This window comes from Euphorbia lathyris, chromosome 10 (genome assembly GCF_963576675.1).
Source record: "Euphorbia lathyris chromosome 10, ddEupLath1.1, whole genome shotgun sequence".
NCBI classification, from domain to species: domain Eukaryota; kingdom Viridiplantae; phylum Streptophyta; class Magnoliopsida; order Malpighiales; family Euphorbiaceae; genus Euphorbia; species Euphorbia lathyris.
In genome coordinates, this window is record NC_088919.1 from 15,807,122 (window position 1) to 15,834,374 (window position 27,253).

At 35.4% G+C, this 27,253-nt stretch overlaps 2 protein-coding genes across 3 annotated transcripts; one reads left to right on the plus strand and one right to left on the minus strand.

Moving 5' to 3' along the window:
* The first annotated feature begins 257 nt into the window (after positions 1–257).
* LOC136208469 (chromatin-remodeling ATPase INO80) lies at positions 258–11,898 on the plus strand. Of its 2 annotated transcripts, none has more exons than XM_065999380.1 (23): positions 258–520; positions 720–807; positions 1,031–1,418; positions 1,533–1,965; positions 2,075–2,275; positions 2,416–2,526; positions 3,331–3,746; positions 3,824–3,932; positions 4,030–4,110; positions 4,185–4,357; positions 4,974–5,099; positions 5,953–6,114; positions 6,191–6,248; positions 7,696–7,926; positions 8,125–8,271; positions 8,435–8,989; positions 9,098–9,355; positions 9,456–9,563; positions 9,660–9,754; positions 9,855–10,011; positions 10,191–10,388; positions 10,566–10,718; positions 11,014–11,898. In XM_065999380.1, the coding sequence occupies exons 2-23, from the start codon at positions 726–728 to the stop codon at positions 11,278–11,280; spliced, it is 4,509 nt and encodes a 1,502-aa protein (XP_065855452.1). In that variant the 5' UTR covers positions 258–520; positions 720–725; the 3' UTR covers positions 11,281–11,898. The 2 variants fall into 2 exon arrangements, with proteins under 2 accessions (XP_065855452.1, XP_065855451.1); XM_065999379.1 differs by having other exon boundaries at positions 258–503.
* A 5,412-nt stretch (positions 11,899–17,310) lies between these two features.
* On the minus strand, positions 17,311–20,990 carry LOC136209762 (S-formylglutathione hydrolase). The gene is made up of 7 exons (XM_066001344.1): positions 20,724–20,990; positions 20,315–20,432; positions 19,410–19,457; positions 18,360–18,556; positions 18,033–18,131; positions 17,887–17,952; positions 17,311–17,633 (listed from the first exon to the last, which is right to left on the minus strand). Exons 1-7 carry the CDS (start codon positions 20,868–20,870, stop codon positions 17,454–17,456), a joined length of 855 nt encoding a protein of 284 aa, XP_065857416.1. The 5' UTR covers positions 20,871–20,990; the 3' UTR covers positions 17,311–17,453.
* Between the last annotated feature and the right edge of the window lie 6,263 nt (positions 20,991–27,253).

The following is a 27,253-nucleotide window of genomic DNA, read 5'->3' on the forward strand; positions in this document are numbered from 1 at the left end:
AATAATAAAAAAGAAAAAAATTTAAAAAAACCAAACTTAAAAATACTATCATATAAAAATGTATTCAGTTGTAATTAGAACTTAACCTTATAATTATAATAATTTATTTTATGAATAAAAACATACCCCGTATCGTTAAAACTTTTAAACATGTAAATTGTGAAAAAACGAACAAAAGGATGATAGTGCACGTTAACAAAATGGCGCGCACTCGGCGTACTTTAGTATCCAGTGATGCTTTCGACACTGTCTGTGTTAACCTTCGGTCCATCTGTCTCTCTCCCCTTGCCTTATCCTACGCACCGTAACCTTCCTTTCCTTTTTCTCTCGGAATTTTCATTAAGCCTTGCTAGGTTTTCTTATTGTTCTTGCGTCAGCTTTCTCTATGCTTTTCAACACCGAAGGTTCTTGCTTCGTGCGACTATCTTCGTGTTTTCTGCTTCATGGAACACAGGAAACAGACGAAGGATTCGTTCTCCTTTTCAAATCTCTTCAATCTTGAGGTGCGTCTGGAGTTCAGGTTCAACTTATTTTTTTTTCTTCCATGAATTACTGTCTGGTTTTCTTGTAAATTTGTTCAAAAATTGGGGGTTTTAGTGTTTGGGTTTGGTTAATTCAGTGGATTGTGGTATAATTTTTGCCTTTTCTGTTTTCTCGTTATGTATTTTTGATAATGTGGATTCTATTATGAGTTTTTATTTTGTTTTTTGGCTTCTTAGTCTTTGATGAACTTCAAAGTTCCACAACCGGATGATGATTTTGACTATTATGGGAATAGTAGTCAGGATGAGAGCAGAGGTAGCCAAGGTACTCTTTGAATTTTTTGTCCCCTCTCTTTTACTTGAGTTTACATGGACTTATTGGGGATTTTGTACTCCTTCGTTATAGATAGTTGCTTAATTCATACTCTCTCTTAGCATTTTCATTTCCTGGTAAATGTGCATTGTAGATTTTTCGAAGGGAAATTGTACTGTAGGAGTACAATTATGTATGAATAAATAGTTTTTGCACTTTGGTTGGTTATATACAGGTGGTGCAATGGAAAATTATGGCAATGGGAGCATTTCAGATAGGGATTTGAGTTTGGGTAAGAGAAAGAAGCAGTCAAAGAACAGTGAAGGAGAGGAAGGAGACAGGTACTACTCAACTCGCATCACAGAGGAACGGTATCGATCAATGCTGGGGGAGCACATTCAGAAATACAAGAGGAGGTATAAGGATTCCTCTGCAGGTCCTGCACCGCCTCCTTCGAGAGTCGGGATTCCTACTTCAAAGAGCGGTTTGGGAAGTTCAAAGACCAGGAAGTTGGGTAATGAGCAACGAGGGGGTTTGTATGATATGGAAAACACATCTGAATGGCTTAATGATGTTACTCCCCCAAAGCGTGGAGACTATGTTGAACCAGATTATACACCCAAGTATGTTGTAGCAGTAAGAATAAAACATATTTATTATTATTATTTGAAAATGAGTTCCTCTATTTCTCGGTATTAAAAATTCACTCATTGCATGTTATATTTAATATTTGGCAGAATATCCTATGAACCTGCTTATTTGGATATTGGAGAGGGTTTCGCTTATAGGATACCTCCCTCTTATGATAAGCTGGCAGCATCATTGAACTTGCCAAGCTTCTCAGATATTAGGGTGGAAGAATTTTACTTGAAGGGCACCCTGGATTTAGGGTCATTGGCAGAAATGATGGCCAATGATAGAAGGTTTGGACCAAGAATACGAGCAGGGATGGGAGAGCCTCGTCCCCAGTATGAATCGCTTCAGGCAAGATTGAAGGCCTTGGAAGGTTCTAGCTCAGCGCAGAAGTTTAGTCTTAAGATATCTGATTCTGCTTTGAGTTCCTCCATCCCAGAGGGGGCAGCTGGAAATATACAGCGGTCAATTTTGTCGGAGGGTGGTGTATTGCAGGTTTACTACGTGAAGGTTTTGGAGAAAGGGGACACATATGAGGTTTTTATCCACTTTGAACTACAGCATTTATTTTTTTTTTTTTTTCTTTCAAACTCAATGTGGAGCAGGTCATGGAATTTCTTTCACTCGTTTTGTTCCTGAGGTGCAGATCATAGAACGAAGTTTACCCAAGAAACCAAAGGTAAAGAAAGATCCTGCTGTCATTGAAAGAGAGGAAATGGAGAAGATTGGTAAGATTTGGGTGAACATTGTAAGAAGAGACCTCCCTAAGCATCATAGAGTTTTCACTACCTTACATAGGAAGCAATTGGTTGACGCAAAGAGGTTCTCAGAGAACTGTCAAAGAGAGGTGTGCTTTGTAGTTTTTGACCTTCATAATTTTACCTGCAGAGCAAAGCATTTAGCGATGTGAATTCTCTCAATCAGCAATAGTGGTATTATGTGCTAAATGTTTGATTCTGGTTGTTATTATTATTATTATTTTTTCAGGTAAAAATGAAGATTAGTAGATCACATAAGCTGTTGAGGTCTGCTCAAATACGCACTAGGAAGTTGTCTAGAGACATGCTTCTCTTTTGGAAACGACTGGATAAGGAGATGGTAACGTTCTGTTTTCTTGCTGAGATTTTAAAAGACTTATAATTGACATAGAGCAACCATCATGTTTCTTTCTTCTGCCCTTTAATGCGTATCTATGACCTAGAGTTTTTGTTTATTAAAATATATTGTCATAGGCAATGTCGATATTAACCTAATTATTAGTTAGAGATTTTGTTTGCCTTGACTTAGAAGTCAATGCACAAACTAACACTGTGTGCCAGTTTCATGTGTTGTGCATGATCCTTTCTGAATCACGAATATCCCTTTGTCAATTTTTATGTTTGTTAAACGAATATCAATCAATTTAGCAAATATAAAATAAAGGGTATTGTAATTATCAAATACTAAACAACAAAACCTATTCTATTATGGGAATTAGAACAAGAAAATCCATCTTCTGCCTGAATTATGTCCTATGTAGAAAGCTAAACAATATTTATGTTAATAAATTTGCTGTTATGTATGCTCAACTTTACATGTATATGGATTCTTTATCTAGTTAAACATGCACAACTTGCATTTAGAGAAGAAAGAAAACATCGATTTACTGGTTTTGTTGTCTAACTATAACAATTTATGTAATAATTAACATTTGAACTTGACCATAGTTTAAATTTCCCTGTGTATAAATTTCTATCATAGTCCACGTCAAGTCTGATTCTAGCTGTAAGAGATAATTATGTGGAGAATGAACTATGTTGTTTGATGCCATTGGTAACTGTTTTGTTTATTATTATTCTTTTCATTTTAAATGAAGGAACTTGAACCTAGGAAATCTGAAATACTGGATATCTTTCACTGCAGGCAGAAGTTCGGAAAAGAGAGGAGAGAGAAGCTGCCGAGGCATTAAAGCGTGAACAAGAACTTAGAGAAGCAAAGAGGCAGCAGCATAGGCTCAATTTTCTCATACAACAAACTGAACTTTATAGTCATTTCATGCAAAATAAGCCAAATTCACAGGCCTCTCCAGCTATGCCTGTAGAAGATGAAATATTAGATAGCCAGGAAATGCCTTTTAGCAGTTTGGCAACTGGGCCCACTGATGTAGAAGATCCTGAGGATGCTAAGTTGAGAGAAGACGCTATGAAAGCTGCTCAAGATGCTGTCTGTAAGCAGAAAAAGTTAACAAGTGACTTTGATTCTGAATGCACAAAGCTCCGACAAGCTGCTGATCTTGATGCTTCTGTTGCAGGATCCAGTGACATAGATCTCCATAACCCGTAAACTTTTCTTCCCTTTTCAATAAATTTGAGCTCTCATAAGAAAACTTTATGTTCTTATTTTCCAATTTTTGTAGTTCCACCATGCCTGTTACGTCAACTGTTCAGACACCAGAGTTGTTTAAAGGAAAACTTAAAGAATATCAACTGAAGGGTCTCCAGTGGCTGGTTAATTGTTATGAACAGGTTCTACACTCAAGACATGTATACTTGTATAAATATCTCGCTGAACTCCCTTTGTATGATATATATGTATATATAATTTTCTTTTATCACATTTCAGGGTTTAAATGGCATACTTGCTGATGAGATGGGCCTTGGAAAGACTATTCAAGCCATGGCATTCTTGGCGCATTTGGCTGAGGTAATTATTCTAAATAGTATTTTATATTTGTTTTATTCTGACATTCCTTGTAGCTTAATGATTTTCTCTCTCAGGAGAAAAATATATGGGGGCCTTTTCTGGTTGTTGCACCTGCTTCTGTTTTGAATAACTGGGCTGATGAAATTAGTCGCTTCTGTCCTGACTTGAAAACTCTTCCATATTGGGGTGGCATTAATGAGCGCATGATACTAAGGAAAAACATCAATCCTAAGCGTCTTTATCGGAGGTACTTTCCCCATAACTTTGTTCCATTGGTTTCTTTAAGTAGAATTGGTGATAATTGCTACTTATGGTGGAAAATAGCTTTTTTTTTTCCTTTGGCCTGATGATACTAAAAGTATGTATGATTAAAGGTGAAATTACATATTATATAAGTATATTTATTGGGTGAAAGGGAGAAAATCATTGACTAGAGTAGACATAATATGTTTCTGCTTGACTATCTTTGTCAAGAATCTTGTGTTTGGTAGTTTCAGAAATGCAAAAGATTGTTAGAGCAAGATCCTTATACTGTTTCAAACTTATTAAAATATTGGGGTATCGACTTCAATTTTAAGGAGTGATACTTTTATTTTTCCACATGATAGCCAACTTTGAGGACTAATTTTCTAGAATCAAATAAACAGAAACATATACACATGGCAGCTCGATCTTTGAAGGCAATCTAAAAGCTTTAAATGCTCGGGTGATTCGGCTAATATCCTTTAAAATGATCCTGAATATCCATGTTCCCTTTGTTTTGCATCATGAAAAATGTAAAGATAGGTCTTGAGATTTTGCTCCTCAGTTATTATAAATTTGCTTGCTTTATTATAATGAGAAACCATTCTCTTTGTTGTTAGGGAGGCAGGATTTCACATACTCATTACCAGTTACCAACTTTTAGTGACTGATGAGAAGTATTTCCGTCGTGTGAAATGGCAATACATGGTGTTAGATGAAGCTCAAGCCATCAAAAGTTCCACCAGGTTTTTGCTCTATCTTCGACATTGCTGAGTTATTTATGAAACTTGTTTCTAGTGATTGTCACTTCAAAGTGAAGAAATCTTGCGAACGAATTGTGTCTTTCAGAAACTACTTTGTCTCAATCATTAATAATTTACTATCCTAACTAGGATGATTTAGTTATGGGCAGTTGGATAGCTGCCATGTTCCTTAACTAGTAACATACCACCGTGAAAGATCGTCAACATGAACCATGACAAAAGGCCCAGCTAGAACTACTGTCTTGGTGTAAGAGGGTGTCGCTCTATTTGCCTTTCTACCATTGTGGTCTGAGACAAAAGAATTGCCTATTTTTTGCATGGTTCTTTGCAGCAGATACTAAAGAAAATATACTTTTGAATAACTTTGATTAAGAATTTCTTAGCGATATAGTTTCTCTTTCCTTAGTACTGTCTGATGACCTGGTTTCAAGTATCTACTTTGTCAATGTCATGTGAAGTATGATACTTTTGCATGTAACTTTGTTTTCTCTCCCTGTCATTTTATGTCTTTGTTTTCTATATTTAATATACCTTACTATTGTGACATTGTCTCATTAAACAGTCATAGCGTGTGGCTACTTGTATGCATGTGTATTTTTTCCAGACACTTCTCTCTCTTTTATCAATATATGAGTAATGATGTCTCTGTTATGTCTTTTGTTGGCACATTTTATAACCATGAATATGCTAAAGAACTGCCTTATGGATAACCTTGGAAACTTATGCATATATGTTGACATGATGAAGTGACACAGTGGGATATCTATAGGTTTGCCAATACATTTTCTATTTTAAAATCCTATATATTCTCATATGATCAAAATGGGTTTGGCAGCATAAGATGGAAGACGCTGCTCAGTTTCAACTGTCGAAATCGCTTGCTTCTGACTGGTACACCAATCCAGAATAATATGGCTGAGCTATGGGCCCTTTTACATTTCATTATGCCAACCTTATTTGATAGCCATGAACAGTTCAATGAGTGGTTTTCTAAAGGGTATGTATTCCTTAGGTCCATGTTTAATTCTGAAAGTTGCTGCATCTAATATTTGACTTTCACTGTTTGTTATCAGAATTGAGAATCACGCAGAGCATGGGGGAACTTTGAACGAACACCAGCTTAACCGATTGGTGAGTTTATATTTAGAATTATATTGCCAACATGCTTTTGATTATTAGTTGGTTGTCATCTTCAATTTTGTGTAGTATATTAGTAAATCTAAAACTGATGTGTGGCAATGAGAAAGAATATTTCATTTTGCAAAATAGATTCAGTGAGTCTCTTGCAATTTTAAGAGAGTAAGCAAACAGACAAGATCTTTCATAGAGTCGATGCCTAGATAGTTTGACAAATAGTGTTCACTGGACTTAATGGTTAGTGGTTTGTGGTCCTTGTGGAATGTGGATCATACTCAAGGCAAATTCATGAGCGTCATCAGTTATCGTCTAAAAATTGTTTCTGAGGTATATTGACCCACTGACTTTATATGATGAGTTTTAAGAAAAAAAAGTGAACCCAACTCTAGTTAATGGAGCAAGGCTGGTGTCTGCCTTATGCCAAAGAGGATATGAATCGGGGCTAGAAGGCCTGGGATTAGTTGCATTAAGCCTTTTTCTCTCACCTTTCGGTCCATTGATTAGCCTCGAGAATGCGGTAAAAGAGAAAAAAGTTTTAAATGCATATGAATTTGGATGTTTTGAGTGAATAATTTGAGGATTTATCAAATGTAAAGGAGAGAAGATTATTTCTGTAAATATTGCTAAACAATAGTAGTTAATTTGAAAAAAATGTACAAGCTAAGTTGTAACTTTTATCACTTTTAGATACCCTTGTGAGATTTAGAAACATGTGAATAAAAGAAGAAAATCCAAGAATACTATTGCAATGAGCAAATGTTTCTCTAATTAAATAACTTGTGGCTCTATGCTTGGACTGAGTGAGATGAGAATGAGATCAATGTTTCTGCTGATCTGGTGAGATGGCGGTTTGTTGTAACTGTGATTTCTGTGGTTCATCCGGACTATGAATGAGAAAAATTGGTATTTCATATTTTTATACATTATAGCATTAGAAGATAGCACTGCAAAATTTGATAAAGAGATATTGAGATTTTAACTCTTTGATATTACATTAACTGAATGCTCAATTCAGAGTATTTATCAAGTCAAAAGAAAGTTCTTGAAGCCAATTGTCAAATTTCCCAGCCTAAACATCGGTGGTTTATTTAAAGAAGAGATGCATTGCATAATACTATTTTCTGTAGTCGTACGGGGGAAGTTAGTTACAGGTCAATTTGCCACATTTATTTTTGCTGCAGAAACTGGAAATAAATTGGCAGTTTGCACAGCATTGAGACTGGAGGGCTTAAAGATATTTAACTTGTTAACAATCATTTGATTGATGTTAATGTGTTACTTACATATATTTGTCAAATATATTTGCTAAGATCAGCATCCTTTGCATGTAAAGATTGTTTATTCCTTCCCAGTCCTTGCTCTTTCTGAAACTATACTGGAGCCTGTTTTATTTTATTTTATTTTTTTGAATTCGCTTCAATTTGTCATTTTTCTTTTACAGCATGCAATTTTAAAGCCTTTCATGCTACGGCGAGTAAAGAAAGACGTGGTTTCTGAGTTGACGAAGAAAACAGAGGTTACAGTACACTGCAAGCTGAGTTCTCGGCAGCAAGCATTTTATCAAGCTATTAAGAATAAGATATCTCTTGCTGAGTTGTTTGATGGTAACCGTGGGCATCTTAATGAGAAGAAAATTATGAATCTAATGAATATAGTCATTCAGTTGAGAAAGGTGGGCCATTATTTTATTTATTTGTTTGTTTTGGGTTTACTTTTTCTCACACACACACACACACACACACATATTTATATAGATAATATTTATAAGTGTGATATAAAATCTTGTGTTTTGTGTGTCTGTCATATTATTTTCAGTGCCTTCATCCCAAAAAAGTAGCAAAATTATTATTTTTGGCTTCTGTAATTGTAGGTATGTAACCATCCAGAGTTGTTTGAAAGGAATGAGGGAAGCACATATCTCCATTTTGGAGAGATTCCAAATTCTCTTCTTCCCCCTCCGTTCGGGGAGTTGGAGGATGTACACTATTCAGGAGGTCAGAATCCTATTATGTACCAGGTACTTTCATGAGTTTCTCACCTGAGTTGCAGCAAAAACATGTATATATATGCCAGGCCTAACTTATAAAATGTTAAGCCTCTGTGCTTTGGCTTATACTTATTCAATTTTGAAATTTTACATATTTGTTTATTTGCTAAAGATTCTTTCCCCCCCATCTCAGATGCCAAAACTAGTGCACAATGAGATGACATTTGGAGCCCTTTGTTTGCCTGTTAGGCATGGTATCTGCAGTGAATCATTTCGCAAATATTTTAATATATATGCCCCTGGAAATGTCTATCAGTCTGTATTCACAGAAGAGGGCAACTCAGACAGTTCTCTTGTTAAGAGTGGGACCTTTGGTTTTACACGTGTGATGGATTTATCACCTGGAGAGGTTGCATTTTTGGCAACTGGTTCATGGATGGAGAGGCTTTTGTTTTCTATTTTAAGATGGGATCGGCAATTTTTGGATGGAATCTTGGACTTACTCACTGAAGACATTGATGATGACCCTGGTTATAATGACCTTGAGAGGGGAAAAGTAAGAGCCATTTCTCGGATGTTATTGATGCCCTCAAGATCTGAGAGAAATATGTTAAGGGGGGGATTTGCAACAGGACCTGCTGATGCTCCATTTGAGGCTTTAGTCACCTCCCACTACTCCCGGCTTCTGTCAAACGTCAAGCTTCTCCATTCAACATATACATTCATCCCACGTGCTAGAGCTCCACCGGTAATATTTGGATTTCGAAAGTCATTTTTTGAATTTGTCATTGAGGAATAGTTGGCTAATGCATCACGAGTTACTGATGTACTGTGTTTTTGTTTCCTTCCCTGATAGATTGGTGTCCACTGCTCGAATAGGAGCTTTTCTTATAAAATGATTGAAGAGCTGCATCAACCTTGGCTTAAGAGATTATTACTGGGATTTGCACGTACATCAGAATATAATGGGCCCAGAATGCCAGATTGTCCTCATCCTTTGATTCAAGAAATTGATCCTGAAGTACCTGTTTTACAACCTGCTCTTCAATTGACATACAACATATTTGGGTCTTGCCCTCCCATGCAAAGCTTTGACCCAGCAAAGTTGCTCACAGTACGAATGCCATTGTTTCATGTCTTAAATGATCAAACCACGTCTATTATGTTTATTTGACATAAACACTTACCTTGGGATTCCATCTATTTTCTTATAGGACTCTGGGAAGCTTCAGACACTAGATATATTGTTGAAACGCTTACGTGTTAATAACCACCGGGTTTTAGTATTTGCTCAAATGACGAGAATGCTGAATATTCTTGAGGTGCTTTTCCTAATTATTCTTGTAATATCTTGAAATTGCAAACATGAGTTGGACTAACAAAAGAAGATTAAAATTCTAAACATCTACACTTTGCAGGACTTTATGAACTACAGGAAATATAGATATCTTAGACTTGATGGGTCCTCCACCATTATAGATCGAAGGGATATGGTCAGAGACTTCCAGCAAAGGTACTAGTAGTGATTTCTTTGGCATATAGTGTTTGTTCAAGGTCATTTGTGATTTGAAATGATTTCAGCTCATTTTTTGAAATTTTAACATTGGTTTCAGGAGTGATATATTTGTGTTCTTGCTAAGCACCAGAGCTGGTGGACTGGGTATAAATTTAACTGCAGCTGATACTGTGATTTTCTATGAAAGTGATTGGAATCCAACCTTAGACTTGCAGGCAATGGATAGAGCTCATCGGCTGGGTCAGACAAAGGATGTTAGTTCCCTCTTGATTATTTTATCTTCATTTCACATTGGCAAAGCCATATATTTTCTTACACCCTTGCATGATATCAATTGTTCACATGGCATCCATATGCGTAAATGTGTGCAATGAATAGTTAGGATCATATATATTACGAGATGTGGCTGCTGAAGTACATTCTGATATTGCAGGTTACTGTCTATCGGCTCATTTGTAAAGAAACTGTTGAGGAGAAGATTCTGCAAAGAGCAAGTCAGAAGAATACAGTCCAGCAGCTTGTCATGACAGGTGGACATGTTCAGGGTGATCTGTTGGCCCCTGAGGATGTTGTTTCGCTACTGTTGGATGATGCTCAGTTGGAGCAGAAACTAAGAGAAGTTCCTGTGCAGGTAGGCAGTTTAAACCTGGATATATTTTAATTGCCCTTTTCCATTAATTGCTTGCCGTTTTCCCTTACTGAAACTTCTGGCACCAACCAAACATTTAAAACAGCAGGAAATTTAAGAGCGCTACAAAATAGATTCTAAAATTTCTATTTATATCTTTAAATCATTCACTATTCTCAGGCCAAAGATAGACAAAAGAAAAAAGCAACCAAAGCCATACGTCTTGATGCTGAAGGTGATGCGACCCTTGAAGATTTGATAGAAAGTGAGGCTCAAGCTACTGCGCATGAGCAGTCACAAGAAGCAGAGAAAGCAAAACCCAATAACAAGAAGGTACTGTAGCTATTTCTGTTTTTTCCCTCTCTTCTCTCTTTCAAGATATAAGCTTATTAAGTAGTAAGTATACCAATTTATCCTTAGCAAGATAAGACAAATGAATAAAATGAAGGATCGATGGCCAAATATATAAGATCTTAGATCTTGACAAAAGCTGTTTATGGTGCATAAGTACATAAGTTTGGATAGTTATTTTTGGTAGCATTAGCCAGTGTTGTAACATTGTCTGGTCGATCTAAATGCAGCTAATTCGTGTCTTGAAAAACTAAATGTCTATGATCTTTGTTAACAGAGGAAAGGCACACTTGAGAAGCAGACTCAACCAAAGCCTAGAAATTCGTCAAAGATGAACGAATCACATACAACTTTGGATTATGAGTTGGGTGATACTTTTCCAGGTCCCGAGCCTCAATCAGCCAGACCCAAGAGGCCAAAGAGGCCAAAGAAGAGTGTAAATGAAAATCTTGAACCAGCATTTACAGCTACACCCATAGTTGATTCCGCTCAACATCCATTTACTAATGAGTTTGGTCCTGCACATACAAATACATTAACGTAATGGCACAACAGAGTAACAAAGGTAAATATTTATTGACGAAGCTGCAACTGCAAGTGTTACTTGGTGGATTGATTGGTCAGCATATCTCTCTCTCAGAATAGGGATCATGTCACTTTTAGCACTTGATTTAGTTGAAGCAGCATCAGAGAAAGCTAAGCTTTCCTCTGTTGTAAAATGTATATATAATTTTTCTGGTTACAGCTTAAGTCAGGTGATAGATCGGTCGGGTATTGTACAGGTGGAATTGCTCTGTTCCTATTATGCTAGTATATATATATATATTACAGGTGGTTTAGAGCTTTGTTCCATAATCAGAAAACGTCGTAGATTCGAGACACAGGTGATATTTTGTAGGTTGTGTCGAGTCGTGATGCGAAATAATCACAGATGGGGTTTGGCTGGGAGTTAAATCAACTCAACAACATTGCATATATAGGGTAAACGTAAATACTCTTGATTTTGGAAGTAATGTGCAAAATTTGAGCTATAGCATTATGATTTATGCCAAACTTTACTCTTTAGAGCACAGGCTGAATTGACAGGTAGCTGATAGCTTGTTATAATATAATTTCGTAATTTGCTCATGTTCTATAAAATAATTTTAGTTTTATGCTTTCATTCCGTTTCGTTTTAACGTTTTTTCTTTTCTTTTTAATTCTTCAATCACGATACAGTCAACGGACCCGAGAATGGGTCCAGTTTCTACCTTTCAACCCAAAAAACCCAACCTCTCAAATCTTCTCAAGCTTTTTTGGATTTTTAAAAACCCGACCTAAAACGTCATGGCACCAAAACACGGGATGGGAAAAGGCTTTTTAATTCTTGAAATTTGTTTGAAAACACGAGTTCCGTCTCTGAAATCGGAGACGGAACTCAGCAGAATATAGGTAAACGGGCATGCCACCCGTTTCACATTAGGCGGGAACGAGCAGCGTGCACCGCCCGTCCCATGGACGGAATGGGCAGCGCGTGCCGCCTGTCCCACTGGTGGAATGGACGGCGCATGCTGCCCGTTCAGGCTAAAACCAACGAAAAAAAAATTAATTTTTTTTAGATTTCGGTAATTTTGTTAGTTGTAGGATCGTAACATTACCTCGTGTTCGAAATCGTCCACTTCCGGAATGCTCGGATCCATTTTCGTAAAATCCCAAATTTTTCTTCAAGAGAGAGGATATTGAGTTTTTGGATAGAAAAAATGAAAAGGAAAGAAATGTCCAAGAGGGGACCGTAATAAGTAATTTAGGGGTGGTAAATAACGAAGTCCATTTAAATAGTAAATACATTAGAACATCCGTAAATTAATAAAGGCTTAATACATCATTTGCTCTCTGAACTTGTCCAAAATGGTTTGTTGTCCTCTGAACTTTCAAAGTGTCTCGATAGTCCACTGAACTTACATAAAATGTTCAATTAGTCTCCTGAACTTGCGTAAAATGTAATTAATTAATCATTCAGTTGTAAAAAAGTAAGTCAAATGCGGAAGATATGTTACATGTGCCTTAGAATGTAATGTTAAAAAAGAATTTCTTACTACCAAATGATTAATTGATTATATTTTATGCAAGTTCATGGGGCTAATTGAATATTTTATGCAAGTTCAAGGGGCTATCGAGACACTTTAAAAGTTTAGGGGACCAATCAACCATTTTGGACAAGTTCAGGGGCAAATGATGTATTAAGCCATTAATAAACTATTTAAGATAATATTTTTCTCTGGTCTTGACTTAGAGGCCAGTTGAAAAATTAACTTTGATAAGATAATATATTTTTAAAAAACCTTTATGTAAATATTGAGTTTCATTAATATCATAAATTGATATTAATTAATAACGGTTGATTTTGTGATCTGATTTCAGGATACCTTTTAGAGGATGAGCTATTTTTGGGTGTAGTTTCAGGAAATTTTTTATTTTGGTCCTGTTTGGTAAAGAGCGTTTTGGGATAAAAAGAGCGGTTTTGACCAACTTTAGCGGTTTGACCACTGAAACCGCTAATTGGAGTGTTTGGTGGAGAGAGGTTTGGGAGAGAGTTTTGAGATGAAAACGCTAATTTAGAAAAAGCTCATTTTAGGAGTTTTTTCAATTAGCGTTTTGCAATATTAAAATTAATGGACTTCTTTAACCCTAATTATTTTATGTATATTTTTATGTATTAAAAAAAGAAATACTCTTATTCGTCTTTTTGCACAAACTGCTATTATCAATCAACTAATTTTTATCAAACAGGTCTACACAAACAGCTAGTCAAATCAGCTAATCAAATCAGCTAATGTAATAGCTAACAGCTAATGTAATCAGCTAACAGCTAATTCCCAAACATGGCCCTTGTTTATATTAATGAGTAATACTTCATTATTATTTATTAGTTCTTATTAATATCATGTACAATGAATTTATGTTTTAGATTAATTCAATTAGTTAGTGTGATACATGAATTTTTCTAAAGAATGTTTTTTTATGTAATCAAAAATTAATTTCAATAAATTACAAAAATCTTGTTAAATTAATAAATATTAATTTATTGGTTACTTAATCTCTCTCTTTTTTTTTTTTTGAAAAGAATGAAAGAATTTTATAACTGATCAGAGGCAAGCACTGTGATAAGAAAGGGAGGGGCGATCAGACTCGGAATCAGCCAACCTTGCTAGCAAGTGAGCCGCCTGATTCGCAGATCGTTTGGAAAAAACAATGGACTCAATAGCTAATTCAGCTATTAAAGCTTTACAATCATTAAGGGGACGTTTGGTTTGGGGGTTTCAGGAAAGGGTAAGGAAAATGGAAGGCTTCATTCCCTTTGTTGGTATTTGTTTTGCTAATTCAATGATTCCCTTTGCCTTTTTTTAGTTTTGGGTTTACCTCTAACTCCTCTAACCCATTCCCCACTCCCCCTAAGGTTTTCTATTCCCTTTCCTCTCTCTTTCTAACTTAAACTTCTACATTCCTTATAAAATTCTACTTTACTCTCTATTTTATTTTATTTATTTTTATTTTGATCTCTATATTTTTTATTTTTACATTTCTTTATATTTTGATTAATTTCATTTTTATTATATATTTTTAATTTTTTTACTGAAAAAATATTTTTGACTAAATTTTACTTTTTTTTTATTTTTGTTTAATCCTTATATTTATTTATTTATATTTTTATCATTAGATTAATTTCACTTTTGATCCTTATATTTATTTATTTTTACCCTTTTACCCTGAAAAATAATTTTGAAAAATAACTTTCATGAACTTTATATTATTATCAATAAGGGTAGCAAGTGAGTGACGTTTTGGATTGTTTGGGATTATATATGAAGTTATTTCACGTTTTATGGAAACTATAGTAAAGGAGTTGAATTTTTTTTTATTATATATGAAATTAAAAAAAATAGTTTTGATTCCCTATTTGAACCAAACATCCACAAAGGGAATGAGATGGAATTGCATTCCTAAACATATCCAAATACACAAGGGTATAAATGCTTATTCTTTTCCTTTCCTTTAGTTTCCTTTCTTGATTCATTTTCCCTTACCCCTTGTGAACTAAACGACCGCTAACTAGAATGCCAAAGGGGGAAACTAACTCAATAGGACTATTTAACGCTAATACTAAGAGTTGTGAATCCATTTCCAATTCAACATTGTTGAAGTTTGTTGTCTTCAGCCAGCTGAGGGCTTCTCGACAACTGATGGTTTCAGCAATCAATGGATCTGTTGTGTTGCTGATCGTCCCACTGCCGGCCGCGAGAAATTCTGCTCTCTCATCGCGCGGAGTATGAAGCCGTAGCTTGAGCTGCCCAGCGAACTGAACACTGCTGCATCAGTGTTTAATTTGAGCAAATCGACCGGGGGAGGCTGCCAAGTGACTGGGAATTGATTCGTTTGGGACACTCGAGAGAGGGGGCGGGCCTACTGCCAACTGCTAAGCAATGATGTAGTCCTACTGATGCTAGAATCCAGACTAGACGTTTTCTGCTCCCAAACCCATCGATTTCGGTCATTCCAAATCTCCCAACATAGGACAGGAGCGGTGGATATCTTCCTGGCGATATTCTGTTGTCTAAAATGGTTCCAAATCTCAGCAAAGGAACGGTACCGACCATTTAAGTCGCCCAACTCTGATCTGCCGCATACATTACGCGCAGGCGGACATTCCACCAAAGCATGCACAATCGATTCTGAACTTGCATCGCACCGTGGGCATGCTTGAGGAATTTGCACCCTCCTATTAAACAGAACCTGCCTTGTGGGTAAGCAACCAGTTGCTGCTCTCCAAATGAAATTGCGTATCTTTGGGGGAATATGTAAATTCCAGATACTATAAAATAATAAAATATCACGATCTTAATAATATTAATTTATACAGGTTTGATGGGTATAATATCTTACCATTATCAATTTTTACACTTATTTTGTCACAAAAAAAAAAAAATACAGATTTAAGATGACTAAGGCCTTATTTGATAACCCATTTATTATTGGTTTAAATTAAAATATTAAACACTTATTTAATTTAAGTGCGTTTGATAACAATTATTTCTCTACCACTTAAATTAGTAAATTAAGTTAAAAAAACACTTATTTTGGTAAGTCAAAATATTTAACTTAATATTTTAAATTAAACATTATCAACTAATATTTTTATAATAATTATATCACTTAATATTTTCGGCACTTATAATATTCAGCACTTAAAATTTAGTACTTATTTTTTCAGCACTTAATTTTCAGTTTTATCAAACAACACCTAAGTATTATAGTACCTACTACAACTAGTTAAACCTTAAAAATATGAATAAATTATCTTTCATACTTCGACACCTAAACTTCATTTTTGCATAAGAGACGTAGTTTGACCAAGTCTTTGACTTAAATATGACACCATGACCATACTTTCTTGTGCAAAAATAAAGTCCGGATATTATGAACGCATTTTTCACATTTTTGTGTTTTTAACGTTTTTTTTCACGTTTTCGTGTTTTTCCACCTTTTTATGTTTTCTTGTTTTAAACATTTTTTTTTACTTTTCATGATTTTCACTTTTTTCCATTTTTTTTGCGTTTTTTTGCGTTTTTTCACGTTTTTCTATTTTTTATATTTTTTCAGATTTTCGTGTTTTTAACTTTTTTTATATTTTCGTGTTTTTCACATCTTTTCATGTTTTTGTTTTTTGTGTTTTTTTTTTGCATTTTTTTGTTTTAATGGGTTTTTTTTTTTACATTTTTTGTCTATTTTTTTTCCACAGCTTTCCATGTCTCTACATTTTTTTTTGCGTTTTACCGTTTGCACATTTTTTTTTGTGTTTTAATGTTTTGCGTTTTTTTTTGGTTAACCTATTTATATGTTTTTTGCATTTTCACCATTTTTCACTTTTATTTCGTTTTTTTTCTTTTTTTCTTTTGTTTTTGTGTTTTTAATGTTTTTTCTATTTTTCATGTTTTTCCGTCTTTCATATTTCCCATTTTTTTATATATATTCTTTAAAATAATATATATTAAGTATTTAAACAATTTATAGTAATAATTAAAATTTTAAAAGAAAAAGAAATTACATTTTAGGATAATGTTATCTTTTGAATAATAATAAAAAAAAAAGTATCTATTTCATTCTATCTTTATTCCACCAATAAAAAATAAGAATATATTCTTAGTGAATTTCTATTCCATTCTTTGTTGAGTAATTTCAGGGTACTCTTGGAGTAATACTCCCGACCAATAAATTCATAACATGTGTATATATTTTATTTTCTTTCCACCAATCATGCCTATATAGTGGTATTCAAAACCATTTTGATTGGCCGGGACTGTAAAATTTCTATTGCATTCTTTGCTGAGTAATTTATATTCCTTTGGGATAGCCATTTCATTCCATTCCATGAACCAAACGGCACCTGAGTGTTTAATGAAGTTCTTTAGTTTTCAAAATAACATATTTTCGAGTCTCAAATATACCAAACAAAACAAAACAAAAAATAAGAGCTCACTAGATAAAAATAAAAAGATTATTTTCAGGGGCCGAACTGCATTTTGCCAAAGGCGAAACATCAAGAAGTTAAAGCTTTTTCATTATAAACAAACCATCAACAAGCCAAAACAGTTTGCAACTTTGCAGACTTAGTATTTAAACATGAACTTCATTACACCAAAAGTCCAAAGAACCTGAAACATACATAGATTTCTCACCCTTTTAGAGGTTAAGAGCTTGGGCATGGTGGCTGATATGATCGTCGATGAAAGTGGAAATGAAAAAGTAGGAGTGATCATAACCCGGTTGCATTCGCAACAAAAGCGGAACACTAGCACTTCTGCATGCCTCCTCAAACTTCCCAGGCAGTAACTGATCATGCAAGAATTTGTCATCCTCCCCCTGACCAAACATCAATCATTAAATACAACACCTTAAGAGAAGCCAACAAAAAACAAAAGATGTATAGCTCAAGTGATCAAATCTACGATAAAAGCGAAAATGCAGAATGAAATTACGTGTTTAGAAACTGGCAGTCTAGATGTTCAGTATTGCTTTAGAAAGAAATGTTAAGAGATGTGTCTAAATCTATTGCAAGTTTCCAGACTTTTATAAATAATGCTGCTGGATATAATCAAAATAAGAAAACTTTTACCTGATCAATCAAAATGGTAGCAGCTACATCATGGAACTTGGAAACCAGACAAGTAGCATCATATTCCTGCAATTTTGAACTTTTACACTCAAACTAAGGGCGCTTCAAGAGTATAAATCGAGATATATGTCTTTCAGGTCATTTACCTCCCAATCAGCTTTATTGCCGCCGAGATAATTTGTTAAAGCTTTCTGGCCCCAGGGACAATTTATAGGATTTGTAATTGGTGCGAAGGCAGAAACTGACTGGAAATTAGAGGGGTAAAGGAAACAAATGAAAAGAAATCAGGAACCCAAGTCATCGAAATTGGCTCATACTACAAGTACCTATAGCTTAACTTGAAGGTAAATCCATTACCTGGATGTTTTGGGGGTCAAGGGTACAATAATATCAACATACGAAAGAAAAAGATCATAGCGCCAATCCATAAAGCTAAGTACTTGTGAGAATAAATACTGTGACAAACTAACTACCTTGTACTTATCAAGGTTCTTCAGGTATATTGTTAAAGCACCATGGCCACCCATTGAATGTCCAGATATTGATGCTTTTGATGTATTGAGCTGCGGAAAATTGTCACTTAAAAGTTTTGGAAGTTCCTTGACAATGTAGTCATACATACGCCAATTTTTCCACTTCTCTTGAGTAGCATTAAGATAAAATCCAGCACCTAGTTAAGGGCGGTAAGACAAAAATTAGTAACTAGTGATACCATGCATATTGAAAGTTGAAGGTCTAGTACTATGATTTTGATGTTAGAGCTTCTTTCGGCAAGTGTCTTTATGAATTTAACTGCATTAGGCTTTATTGCAACATGTATTTTCAGTGAACGTTTGTTACTAATTCGCACAACCACATCTAACTTGAATCTGCAAGAAGCAAAACCATACTATTCTAAACCTCAAAACTTTTGTTCTTTCTATATTTTAAGATTTTTTTCCTGTTAAATGCAATGCCTTGGACTTTTTGGTTTTCATTTTTGTTATTTTTTTTTTTCATGTTTTCCAGCCATGCAACCAAGTTGTAGATATGCATGAATAAATTCTAGCTCAATCTAGAGAGCTCTGTTTATTCAACATGTGGCTGCAAGTGCAAAATAAGATACACATAAAAATTCACAAATCTCATATTTAACCAATTACATCAGCATAGTTGACATATAAACATTTGCAAGTTGCAACACAATTGGAATCTCATTTAAGAGAGAAGAAACTCACCTGCCTAAACACATGATAGTGATAACATTTAAGTATTTAAACCAGACAGTATACTGCAAACAAGTAGTAAATGGCTCCATTTTATTGCTCATTTACAAATAGGAAAATATATCTGATTCTTGGAGTCCTTATTTTAGATAAGCACTCATTGACCATTATGGTCTCGTATAAATCTCAAATCAACAAAAAAGTCTAAAATAAAACATTTTGGATGCCTTGTTCATGTGTAACCTTATTTTATAAGCATATGCGAACATAATCTGCAAATACTTCATAAGAGAAAAATTAACAGTCCTAGCTTCATACCTACACCAAAATCCCAGCTGTCTGCTTCTCCTTCCACATTCAGGCCTCCTGCATAGCAGAAGAAATAACATTTCATCGGCACAAACAATTTGGAATATAGCTTCTAACGTAGTCAGATTTTAAATTCACAAGAACATGTCTCTTACAATACAAAATGACAAGATCATCACATGAAAAGACATTAAACTCAGTCCATAGCGCAAAATCAACAAAACATTAACTTGGTTTTTCTCAGAGAACAATTAATGTTGTATGGTCTATGACAAAGGTTACCCTTTCATTGGTCTATTTTCCACAATCAATTGACAACGAATAAATCCGGGTTTAACAATAATAAACTAATTTGAATCACAGGGATCATCTTAGCAAAGAAAAAAAACTGAAGGAACCTAAACTGAGTGCAAATACATAGAAAGCAAAATCTTTTCTGGTCCATTCAATACAAGGAACCATCTATCAGCTAAAACTGGTGGCCATAGCAAAGGGACCATAGAAAATGAAGGATTATTCAGTGTCCTAACAGTTAGCAATTGCTAATGTTTAGTTGTTGGGTTGGGACTAGAATGGCTATCTGTTAGCTATCAGTATCAGCTGACACCAACAACACCCACAAAACTAATAAGATCCTTGTTAAGCTCCTTCTTAAAGAATACAATTTCATCATGTTCTAATTATTCAAAGTCAAGAGGTAATTCTAGAGTCTTGCTACATTGCATAATAAAATACTTGAATCAATTCATAGTTAAAGTACTCACTCAAATAAAGTAGGAAACAAGTCTAATAAAATGTGGAAAAGCAAAATGAAAAGGGAATAAAAGTATGAACGGCAATATGAGTGTCCAAAAAATACAAAGCAAAGGAAAAAGCAATGCAATAGTTAGTCTCAAGAGGACTTGTGATCATACTTGGAGATGTATCAGGGACAACCAGTGCAACACCTTCAGCTGAAGCAGCACGTTGAGCTCCTGACTTAGCAATGAAGTTCTCATCAGTGCAGGTAAGACCAGAGAGCCAGTAAAGGACCTATTCGACAACGAAACAATATTATTTACATGTTCCACAAGCATTTTAGTGTGAAAAACAAAATCTGAATTAGTGATTTAGACAGTGAAAAAGCATTTGATGACAAATTGGAAATAGGATCGCCGTTAATTTGGATAATCTTCCACAAATAATCAGCGGTTCAATAAGAAAAAGATCGAAGTTACAACAAATATATATGTGATCTAATGTTGTGACATCACTATGTGGATGAGTCTGTTAGGCGTAAAAAGGCGGGAAGTAGCAAGAAGAGTGAAAAGGAAGAAGGAATACCGGGAATTGATGAGCAGGGGAAGGAGAAGGAGGAAAAAAGATGTGGAAATTCATAGAGCAGCCGAGAGTAGGGCTGAAATGCTTATATCTCTTGTTGTAGCCTCCAAACATCTTTGAGCTGGCGATCTCACTTGGCTTCGTCTCCATTTTCTTCAAAATCTCCGAGTCTGTGATTGATTTCTTCGAGTCCTCTGCTCTTTTATCTATGGCAAAGCGGTGAGAATGCGGATGCAGCAGCAGGATGTACTCTACTGTGGAGTGTTTGGATTATGCTGTGGCTGGTCCCACATCACTATAAAAGGTACCCACATCATATTGGGTTGTTTGGATGGGATGCATGTATGGACGCTAATCAAAACAGTAGGAGTGTCAATATGGGTTCGTGGGTTTTACACATGTCGTGTCGACTTACTAAGGTGACCCATTTATCCCAATCCTGATCCAACTCATTTAATAAATGGATTGACTCGACACGGGTTGAAGTGTCAACCTGGCTAACCCATTTAATTTTACAACTCCATACTAAAAAAATATTCAACTAAACAAAATGAAAAAGAAAATAAAAAAATACATAATTACATATGAAAAAATAAAATCCAATACAAACTAACAAACAAATTCAATAAGATAACATCAAAAGTCTAAAATCCAAAACTTACAAACAAAATAAAAAAATTCTATTCCAAATAACAAATAAACTAAAACTAAAAATTCAATTCAACTTAAACAAGAAGTACTAATAGTCTACTAGAGTACAAAAGCCGTCGAATCTCATGGTCTCTCAAAATCAATAATTTTCTAGAATTTTTTAGGCTCGTAGTTTCGGATAAATGAGTGTAACCGACTGAAGCTGAACCTCATGGACAGGAACAAGAGGCAAAAGACAATTTAAGTGGAAAATTAAATCAACAAAAGACTTACTTATGGCTAGAGACTGAAACGTTCACCAGATGTCAATGAAGAGAGGCAGACAACACAAATTATTAGAGAAAGAAAGTTAAAACCTAACGCGTTCTGTAATCTACTAATCTGTATATATATATATTAGGGTTAAAAATTAAAATTACTTTAATATCCATAAAACTCTTTTATATTTACATGATACATGGGTTAGATGGGTTATGTGGGTGGGGTTATATGGATTCACGGGTTGGGTTGACACGACCCATAGACTCGTCTAAATTATACGGGTTACAACGAATTCGCGAGTCAACCCGCGATTCGACCCGTTTATTTTACGAGTTAGGCGTGTCGACCCATTTATGACCCAAACCCATTTATCTAAACCCTTTCGTTTAATTTCCGTATTACGCGAATCGTGTTATCGTGTTGTGACTCATATTGACAACCCTACAAAACAAGCAACTCTTTTGGAAGATCCTCGTTTTACATTTGGATACGTGAATAATTAAAATAATAAAATCTCTTATAATATATGTGGATCCGTATTAATTATGTGTAAGTTTGTATTTTTTACTTGTGATCCCACTTTTTTTCCATGTACGTTTGCTTTTTTTACTTCTTTTTAATTTCGACTTACTTGTTTTGATTGTGTTTTGGGTTTCCTTATTTACTGGGTTTTTCCTCGTTATTCACGGGTTATCAAGGTAAGAACTTGAGGACACTCAATCTGACCCCCAAACCCTTAATAAACTCAGTGCCAATCCTGTCTTCGGTGAGGGAGAAGAGGCCAATCATCAGCACCGAAGAAAAAAAGTGGAAAAGCCTAAAAAATGGAGGCTACCCCTTCTACTATTTACCCATACCATAATTGGTGTGTTGAAAGACTTGCACCTATGGCTGAAAGATTTGGAATGTTTAATTCCTGAGCCTGAGCAACGTGATGCACGTCCGCCACGAGGCTATTTTACTGTTTACATTAGTCACATAGACATAGGTTTTGAGTATCTGCTTCCTAAGGTGATTGGGGATATCTTGCGATCACTTAACATTCCCATGGGTCAACTTCACCCCAATGGTTGGATGGACGTCCTTTGCGATACTGATGGGTGCCGAATCCACCAAAAATAATCCCAACTTTCCCTAAACGAATAAATTTGTAATAGAGCAAGTAGAGGTCGAATCCAAGGGAATAATATTGACTCAAATCTCTTACGACCTAACGAAATAATTAAATGGGGGGTTTGGAATTGTGAAGTTTATTAAATTTAAATGTAACAAGTCAAAAATCATAAGAAGAACAAAACAGAAATTAAAGAAAGTTTGTGAATAATATTTTTATGAATTCGGTCAAGGGGAATCGCAGGATAATTCATACGTTAACGATCATTGACAGATAAGGTTATATTCTCATGTTTCTGCCAGGTCAGTTTGAATATTCTTCCTTAATAATGAACTAGCTAAGCACGACAAATAGTTTGTTCCTAATCAATAGACAATCCTATCTCAGCGCTTAAGATTTAATTTACTGACAGCTTAAGAAATAGAAGAACCTGATCTTAGTTAATCTTCTCTCAGCGTCGGCGATTATAAACTAACTTATCTGTTCATTTGACTTAGATAAACCTAGCTTGATTCGTGTTAATGTCACGCGGAATACGAACTCAGGTTTGTCAAACTTGGATCCATTCTTCCAAACACGAAACTAGCTTGGTTCAACAGTCAATAGCTACTTAGTTCGGTTGTCATAGGTGAAACTCTAATAAACCGAATCAGCTTTATGATTATTCAATTCGACAAACAACCTACAGTAATCATTCATGGAACAAATAATCAATTGAGGATAATTCTCTGAACACAATGAACAAATAAACGACTTAATAAATGGAGAAAAGTGAAATACAATGATCTCACGATAACGGAGAAGAATCCCTTGAACTATCCCTTAAGCGAAATTAAAAAGTTAGCTATCAATAGCCATGAACGTATGTGTTTTTCTGCTGGAAAATAATATGTAAAAAAAACTGATATCCTCGACTTGGAAAATTTGATGTTTTTAAGTCTATTACGGCTCCTCAAAATAAGGAATTAAAATCCCTTCAAATTAGCTCTAGAATCCTTCTTCAAATTTGAAATTAATTGCCTCCTCATTTGTCTCCTACAATTTCGTGCTTTAGCTGAAAATCTTGTTCTCAAATTGTCCAATCCGGATCAGGAAAGCAATCCTATTCGAACCAGGAAACTGTCAGCCCGTAACTGCCTTAGTCTTGTGCAAGACTAACTCTGACTCAGACCAATATTTGCCCAATCAGCTCCGGATCACGACCCGATATTAGCTTGGCCCAAATTAAGCCCAATTTATATCCCTTTAGTCATCATTGGCCTGTAGAGATGAAAATACCAAAAACAAACAATAAAACCCGCAAAAATAACAATACATGACAATTATAAAGTACAAAAGCGGGATTATTTATTGTCGAATTATGCACTTATCAAACACCTCACACTTGCCCAATGCTTGCCCTCAAGCATACCAGATCATGGCATTAGCTCCGCATACTCTTAGGTTGTTTTGTCATTCGTTCCTAATTCCCCTAAGCGTTATAAAGACATTGACTACCAATCATCCAAGTCAAGAATCTTTCAATTTTTAGAATACTTCTAACTCCCAAAAACATCTCAACAACACTGCACGTAATGTGTAAAACAAGAAACTAGAAGCAACAACACCCTCACGTGATCACTCTATGCACTCTTGTGTTTAGGCTTATAATTCATTTTAGAGGATTCACTCAAGTCACAATCATAGAATGTAGTTACCATAGGCTTGCCAATCAATCGAACTTCCACCACATAGTATGAATTCAAACAGAAAATCAAAGGGACTTAACAAGGGTGTAACGTAGTTTAGGCTCATGGGTTGGAAAAGTGAGAGGGAAAAAAAACTTTAGGGGATCCGAGAGTAGTAAAATAGTGCAAACTACTCCAAACTAGGCCAAAACGAAAGTAAAACTGCATATTTACAAGTACGAGGTTAACACATAAGACGAAAAACTCATAATCTCATATGAATATCTAGAAAACAATCTGAGATATTCATGAAAACTAATGAGAACATAAACAAAAGAAACTAAGACAGTAAACGAACTAGGACAAGCAAATGTTTGTAACCTATTTATTCTTTTATTTTCTTCTCTTTTTTTTCTTTTTCTCTGTTTCTTTTTTTTTTCTGCCTCTATTTTCTATTTTTTTCTTTTTTTCTTTTTTTCATAACCACAATAAGTAATTATAGAGCACAACAGTTTGTTGTCTCTTCTTTAAAGAGCTTGTGGTTCAAAATATGACACGAAACACAAAATCAAACGACCCAACACTTTGTACAAACTTCAACTGGACTTTGAAGGCTTAAAACTTATCCTTGGCCAAAGGAATAAACAAGGTATCAAAAATGGGGAAAAATGCTCAAATTGGCAGTCTAAAGGCTGGTTAAATTTTGGTAAATTTTTCTTTTTCAGGGTTCAAAAGTGTGGAAAGGTTGACAACAAAAGAAACCTAATGCCCTTATCATTTTAACAGTTCGAATTCATCAATCGGGTCTTGAAACTTATGTCATGGCAAGTTCTAGAACTAACATACTATGCGGACGCACTCAGAAAAGAAAATAGAGCAAATGCGTAATGTGTTTGCTCTTTCCATTAGGCTCAAATGCTTACCAGAAATGGGGTGTAAAGTGGCGTTGCTGCTTCTAAGTCAACTTATTAAAACGATTTTTCATGCAATGTTGGAAACAATTCAGTTTGTCAGCGTGTAGGCAAAGCAGTTACTTGACTCTAACTGTTCAGAAAGGTACTCGCAAGACTCGATAACACTTTAGGGGACTCAGTACTAAAACTACAAGCAACTTTATCAACTATTTGGAAGATAATGAGCTAGCAATAGTAAAATCTCAATGAAACAAAACAAAGAGCAGCCACCTCACACTAGTTCAATCATATTCCTCTTTTTTTCCGAGGCAATTACCTCACACTATTCTAGACTTATACCAATAGTTGCACAAATTTCCAGCCTACAGAATGTGTGTTAAACATACACAAAACTACTAACAAAATGGACAGCAAAACATCTATAGAATGCAACAACCATATTCACATGAAAGCACTTCTAACATATCATCCCTCCCCCTCTTTTCTCCTCGCACCATCCTCGGTGCGGAATTTAATCAACTAGGGGCAAGGGCAACAACCTCAATAACCAATGAAAAGATAAAAAAAATAAATAAACGAGTGGTCGAGAAGCTTACTACCCTTTTTAGGGGCAAAGGGACCCCGAGTGGTTGTGGAAGGGACGGTGGCACTATCGACAGAGGCGGCGGCTGCTCCTCCATTTGAGGTCGACGATGGTAGTTGGAGCGGCGGTAAATTTTTTTGAGTGAAGGAAATGAAAGAAAGGTGGTGATGGTGAGGTCGAATTAAAAGGAAAGGAGTGTGAGTGGTGGTTTTGATCAAATTAAATCAGGGAGTGGAAGTGAGGGAGTTGGAAGAAAGAAAGTGGTTGTGATGTTGAATGAGGAATCAAAAAGAAATCAAATTAAATCAAAGGGTTGGTGTAGGTAGACTTGTAGGATATTAAATTGGAAAATTTAAAGAAATGGAAAGTGGAGGTGATGATGTTAAATGGAATCAGAAAGTGGGAGTGAGGTGGATGGAAGTTGAATGGCGTAAATTGGTGAAGGTGGGAGATGAAAAGGAAGGTGGCGGTGAATGAAGGTAGTGGGGGGGGGGGTCTCCTTTTAGTTTGGTTAAGTCATAAGGGTTAAGTGACCCATTGACCCTTTTGACCATTGTTTACTCAATGTTGGGCCTCCTTTTCCTTATTAACATTTAAACCACCTCTTAGCCCATATATCTCAAATCACCATTTTTAACCTGCAAAAAGAAATTATCCCAGGAAAGACAGCCCACTGAAGAAGAAGATGACATTTAAGTTAGTTAGTCCAAAATTAATAAAAATAAAAGTAACAAAAGAAACAAGAACAAAGGATACGTGTTAGTCTTGAGCAAGACTAACTCTGGGCTGCCTCCCAGTAGCGCCTTTAGTTAACGTCTTCGGCTAGACACATCCGAGCACTAAGACTAGTCTCCAGGAACTTGTAGCTCTATAACTTCACCACTTTCAATCGGGATATTCTCATAAAATGGCGTGAGACGATGGCCATTTACTTTCTACACTTTCTCGTTCTCCAAAAGCTGAATTTCCACTGCACCATAAGGAAAGATATTAGATACCAAGAAAGGTCCGATCCAACATGATTTTAATTTCCCTGAAAAACGTGAATGGGATAGGAGCACTTTCTGTCCTATTTGAAATTGCATCTGAACTATCATTTTGTCGTCATGGAATTTCTTGTTCTTCAATTTGTAAATCCTTGAGCTCTCATTAGCTTCATTCTGTAGCTCTTCAAGCTCCTGTACTTGCAGCTTCCTGACACTTTCGATTTCGATGCTTTCTTCAACAACCACATGTAATTCATCTTCCCTATAGGACTTAAAAGCATGTTCTGTTATTGGTCTGATAACATCTATACCATAAACGGAATGCGCTTCGTTAGGAAATTCCATGGCATTATAAAC